This window comes from Echinops telfairi, unplaced genomic scaffold, assembly GCF_000313985.2.
Source record: "Echinops telfairi isolate 266 unplaced genomic scaffold, ASM31398v2 ScPeMD7_20;HRSCAF=75, whole genome shotgun sequence".
Classification (NCBI taxonomy): domain Eukaryota; kingdom Metazoa; phylum Chordata; class Mammalia; order Afrosoricida; family Tenrecidae; genus Echinops; species Echinops telfairi.
In genome coordinates, this window is record NW_022103917.1 from 5,551,578 (window position 1) to 5,557,577 (window position 6,000).

Sequence of the window (6,000 nt, forward strand, 5' to 3'; positions counted from 1 at the left end):
CTTTATATTATAGACCAACGAATCTGAATTATTTAGGATGCTTCACTGAAAGGGTCTGGGCTTGCTGCCAGCCACACAGCAACTCCTTTGCTGAGACATTTCTTTAGAATGAGTGTCATTTTCTCATATATTTCATCCCTCCTTTGGCCACTGGTCTGTGTACTTTGGGCCAAGGCAAAGCCATAGACAGTAGGGGTCAAAGACAGCAGGCATAAGACCTTTGCCAAGTGCGACAGTCCTCTTTAGGTGGCTGTTTAATGAATAACTATATCTAAATGGGAAGACCAGGAGGCATGAAGATGATAACAAGGGATTGGAAATGAAAGAACTTGGGTGTGGTCCTGGGCTTCATGACTTCCCAACGGTGTGAATTTTGGCAAGTCCTTCAACCCCCTTAAGCCTCTGTTTCCTGTTCTGTGAAATCAAGTTAATAATGCTTTGCTCACAGGGTTGATGTGAGGGTTAAATGTGAATGGGCGCTTTACAAAGTGCTGGATGGATGCTAGTTAATGCGCTTGGGCAATGGCTTTTCTTCAGTCAGGCTCTTCCTGTAGCAAACTGATGGTAGACAATAGGGCAAACGTTAGGCAGGGTCCCTGTTGTGGTGGGGAACAGCAAAGACTACATTTGTGTTGGCTAGCAAGCTCAGCTGCAAGTGGAGTGAGCCTTGGGGTTCCTTAAACATTTTTTTTCATTCTTCTTTTCACTTCAATATAGAAAATGTAGCAATGACTGAATCATCTCCTTGGTGTTTCCATGTTTCTATGCCAGGGACAGACCACACAGCTCAGCCTATGTGACCTAGAAGGCAGGGGCTCAAGTGAAAAATATAGTGCATAAGAAAGGTCAGAGAGGCAGTGAAGGATCAAAGAAGTCTAAATGCAGCCAGGAAGATTCTTTAGAAAAGTATGTAGAACTTGCTTTGCTTTTAAAATGACATCACGAGTTTGGATTTTTAAATTTAACAGGAAGAGGGAATAAAAAGACTGCGTTGGACTGCCAGGGAATACCCCAGTAGAGAATTGTCAATGGACAGAAAGACAATCTAGTGGACCAGGCCTCTTGTTCTCTCAGGATTTAAAAACAAAGGTGTCCCAATGATGAGCTGTGAAGCTGTGACAATATCCAACAGTGCCTGCAGGACAGGAGCTGTGGAAAACAGAAGTACATCTCAAAAAAATGGAACTTGGGGAATCTGGTTTTGGTTAATTGTACTGGTCCATGCAAACAGTCTTATCCAAAAACCAAACCAAATCACTGCCATCAAGTCAATGCTGACTCATAGGGACCCCCTGTGGGTTCCCAAGACTGTAATTACTTAAGGGAGTAGAAAGCCCAATCTTTCTTGAGAGGAGCTACTGGTGGTTTTGAACTGCTGACCATATACATTTCAACCCAACATGTAACCACTGCACCACCTGGGGTCCTATATACTCCCTCAAAATTCTGTTGCTGGATTCTCTGTTAATTTTAACTTTAACGAATAACCCATTGGCTTCGAGTTGAGCCCAACCCCTGGCCACCTTGTGTACGTCAGAATAGAACTGTGTTCCATACGGTTTTCCAAGTCTGTGCCTTTTTGGAAACAGATGGCCAGGCTTTTCTTCCCATTTTCCATTTGGTTAGCAACCAAGTTGCTAACACTAGTATGAACAATTTGCATCACTAGTCTTAAATTCGTTGGCTGTATTGGTTGGGATTTTCCTTCTTTTGGTCAACCCACTCAATCCTGAGTTATTGAGTGCCTCTGGACCAGATGTTGTAGGTCCACCAGGAATACATCAGTAAAGAAAATAACGCACTCTCTATTTTGCCATGTTATAAAGAAGGAAATCCTATGCCATGTTATGTGGCAAAAAGCACTATGGAAAAAGACTCAACCAGGATGGTGGGGCTACTGGAGATGCAGGCTAAGGTGTTGAATAGGATGAGCAAGGTCAGTTGCATTGAGATGGGAACCTTTGGGAGGAAACCTGAAGGAGGTGAGGGAGTGAGCCAGGGATGCCTGGTGGAATAGCATTCCAGGTTGAAGAAGGGGGAGCATTTTTAGAGTGTTCACCGTAAAGCAGGGAGGCCAGGGTGGTTGGAGTCCAGCATGTGAGGAGGAGAGATCAGAGGGCAATCATGGAAGTCACCATAAGGACTTTCAACCCTTTTGTGACCCATGGGACATAAAGTGCCCACCAACATTTTCTGCCCCTGATGTTTAGTGGAAAACTGTTATCCCACTTTTCATACATGCTGCCATGTGGTTGGAGCCTCTATACCGAGAATATAAAGAAATGGGGCTCATCCCATCAACCGGAGTACGAGAGACTTTCCCCCGGGGCATATGTGCCCCACTTACTGTATCAAAAGCCTTATAACTGCAAACATTTTGGGGGGTTTCATTTCATTCAAAATACCTTCCATTTATGAAAACACAACCATTTCAGCAATAACAACAACAACAACAACAACAACAACAACCACCACAAATCAAAGCAGAAAATAATCTGGTCTTGCAAGGTTCAGCAACAAATAATAAATCTACTGAGGATTGTAGACTCTCATTCAGTCTAAAGATAAAACTCTCTCAGTTTCTTCCTTCCAGCTTCCTGAGACAGAATGATGTTCTTTTGAAGCCCTGAGAGGAAAAGACTTTGCCACCAGCTGGCGTCCTCCCACAGCAGCATGAACCTGTAGGGCATCGGCATTCAATCTCGGGGGAAAGATTTAGACTGTTTTTCGGAATGTTTCTGACAGAGTTTAACAATATTATCTGTTTACAGACAAAGCAAAAATACGTAATTCCCAAATGTTTCCTTTACCCACAAGAAGACGAAATTAATGCTTACCAATATATTGCTTCCAAAATTCAGTCTAGAGAGAGAGAGAGAAAGAAAAAAAAACGCACAAATAAACGGTAGTATTTAAAGTGCTTAGGGACCAAATTACTTCTCTTTCATAATATTTTTAACACACGCACACACACACAGATATATTAAAGTTCCAAAAGAAGTTTCTGTCTCTCTTATTTTGGAATATTATATGGAAATACTCACAGTTTTCTCTGTGTTTTCAAAAACTTCTCGGGCTTCTTCAAAACTACACTTTTCTTCAATGCATTCTCTCTCAAGGTTGTCTGAAATAAACTCTTCCAATTTCCCTGAGTTATATCTCTTTAGGCGGTTCAGAATTTTGGTGGCATTTTCACGATCAAGAAAAACTGAAATTCAAAAAGAATGGTTCTTTAGATTCAGGGTTTAAAAAAAGACGAAAGAAAACATCCTGAAAATGAAACACATCTCTTATGAAAGGCTTTGTTTTTAATTCAAGTAATCCCAAAGCCAATTTCTCTGTGGGGCATGGCGCCAAAATCCACGATGTTCCCAAGGCACTGTATACACATGGAGATTTAGGAATTAAAATTCAATTTTACTTTTAGTCAGGAGAGCTCTAGTAATAAAAGGTCAGATTTTTAATCGTACTTGAATTTACTTTGGATGAAAAAGAAAGTTCTCAAATAAGCAGTTAACTTCACACTTTGTTATCATTTGAAAAAAGCTAATTGCAAATCCTTGTCAGGTGCTCCATCGACTTGACTAGGATGTGTGCAGGATGCAGCTACCCCAATGACTTGGCCTCATGTTTCTTCTGGAAGAATAGAGGCCCAGTTGTGGTCCAGCTACAAATAGGACGCAAGTGACTCTTACTAGATACTCAAGAAAAACCACAGGATTCATTTATTTCTCTTTAGACCAGTGGTTCTCAACCTTCCTCATGCAGCGACCCTTTCATACAGTTCCTCATGTGGTGGTGACCCCCCAACCATAAAATGATTTTCCTCGTGACTTCATCACTGTCATTTTGCTACTGTGATGAATGGGGCAACCCCTGTGTAAGGGTCATTCGACCCCCGAAGAGGTCATGACCCACAGGTTGAGAACGCTGCTTTAGACTCACAGCACCTTCAGTTGGCATCTTATAGCCATCTTGTAGCTATCTTCAGGGTGTTTTGTATTTCATAAAACAGTTTTATTGGCATATAATCCATATAGCATACAAGTTAATAGTTCAATCATATCAAGAAGAGTTGTACAATCATTACCATAATAAATTGTAGAACATTTTCTTTTCTGTACTTATTGTTATTAGCTCCCCATTTCCCCCCAACTTTCCCTGCCATACCCCCAAGAAACCATTAATCTAGTTACTGTCCCTATAGATTGGATTTCATATACAGAAAAACATACCACCTTCCCAACACACACACAGAAATAACTAACAACAATAATCAAATAGAGAGAAACTCCAATTGAAAAGAAAGTAGAAAATATTAAGAACTAGAAAAATGTTAAAACGAGTCAAAAGGGGGTTCCAATGATAAGGTGTTGAATTTAGCCTAATTACATCTGCTATAATCCACTTTACAATGCACTCAGAATGTGTTTTATTGTTGTTCTAATTGTCCAGCTTTTTCGGATACTCCTGAATTCTGGAAAACTGAGGCTTCTACTTCATGGTATTTTCAATCACCTATTATGTATGTGAAAACTGGACAATGAATAAAGAAAACCAGGGAAAAATTGATGCATTTGAATTATGGTGTTCAGGGAGAATATTACAAGTGCCATGGGCTGACAGAAGAGCAAACAAATCTGTCTTGGAAGAAGTACAGCCAGAATGCTCCTCAGAAGTGAGTAGGGGAGACTTCATCTCATGTACTTTGGATCTATTATTAGTAGACTCCAGTCCCTGGAAAAGGACATCATGCTTGGTAAAGCAGAAGAGCAATGAAAAAGCAGAAGACCTTTGACTACATGGATCGACAAGGCTGCAACAAAGGCTTCAGACACAACAGTTGAGTGGATGACACCTAATAGCAACTACAACTTTGCATATTTTCTCTCTGTATGGATTTGAAAATATATATACCTACTGTGGTGGCAGAGTGGATATGCATTGGGCTGCTAACCACAAGGTCAACACTTAGAAACCACCAACCACTGTGGGACTAAAATGAAGCTTTCTACTTAGAAACCCAAAGGAGCATGTCTATTCTGTTCCATGGGGTCACTATGAGTCTTATGAGTTGGAATTGACTTGATGACAGTGAACTTGGTTTGGGATGTATATATGAGGGAGTACTTCCCCAAACCCAGAATTGTGCTGGATGGAGTAGAGATTTTGTAGTATGCATTTTTCCTGAGAGGTGAGCATCAAGAAACTTGCTCTGAGTTAGTGTACTCAGTGGCATCGCTTGGGAAGGTTCTCTCTGGCCACAGTGGATTTTTTTCATAACAGTAGTTTGTGATGGCCAATTTAATAAAACAGCATGTGGTTGTGAATTTTTGTTTCCTGCTCAGGGAAAATGCTGCAGGAAATGTTGTGATGTTGAACACAGCTTACAAGGACAGCACTATGGGAAAAACTCATGTGTACGAGTGGTTTTCTTGTTTCAGAAAAGGTGAAATGTCAATTGATGACAAACCTTGTTCTGGACATCCATCAACTCATGAATGGATGAAAATTTAGTCTCAGTGCAGTTGGAGTTTGTTCTACCAGGTCAGAGTGTTAATCAAGCTTTCTATTTAGAGGTTCTGAAAAGATTTCATAACACCGTGTGACAAAAAAGGCCTGATTTGTGGCAGATGGGGGATTGCTTTTGCCACCACAACCATGTACCTACTCAAGTAGCCATCCTCAATGCACCGGTTTTTGGCAAAAAAAAAATCCAAAAAAACAGCATGCCTCTCTTGCCCCATGCACCTTACTCACCTGACACTGTTCTGTGCAACTTCTTTTTGTTTCCATGAATAAAGAAGGACATGAAAGGATAGTGATTTGATGACATAGAAGTGGTGAAGTAAAAAGCGAGGGAAGTGCTGTAAGCCATGCAAACAGATGAGTTTGAAAAATGTTTCCATCAGAACAAAAAATCTTACCATAGTGAATGATGGGGGGAGTGCGGAGTGGAGATCCAAAGCCCATTAGTAGGCCACTGGAGATCCCCTTGCA

The 6,000-nt window shown here is 40.9% G+C and overlaps 1 protein-coding gene across 1 annotated transcript in view; it reads right to left on the reverse strand.

Moving 5' to 3' along the window:
• Positions 1-6,000, reverse strand: part of F9 (coagulation factor IX) — a 42,543-nt gene that overhangs the window by 32,186 nt on the left and 4,357 nt on the right. The window contains exons 2-3 of the mRNA XM_004713364.2: positions 3,045-3,208; positions 2,838-2,862 (exon numbers count right to left, since the gene is read on the reverse strand). Coding sequence (XP_004713421.1) covers positions 2,838-2,862; positions 3,045-3,208 — 189 coding nt within the window. The remainder of the gene's footprint in view (positions 1-2,837; positions 2,863-3,044; positions 3,209-6,000) is intronic.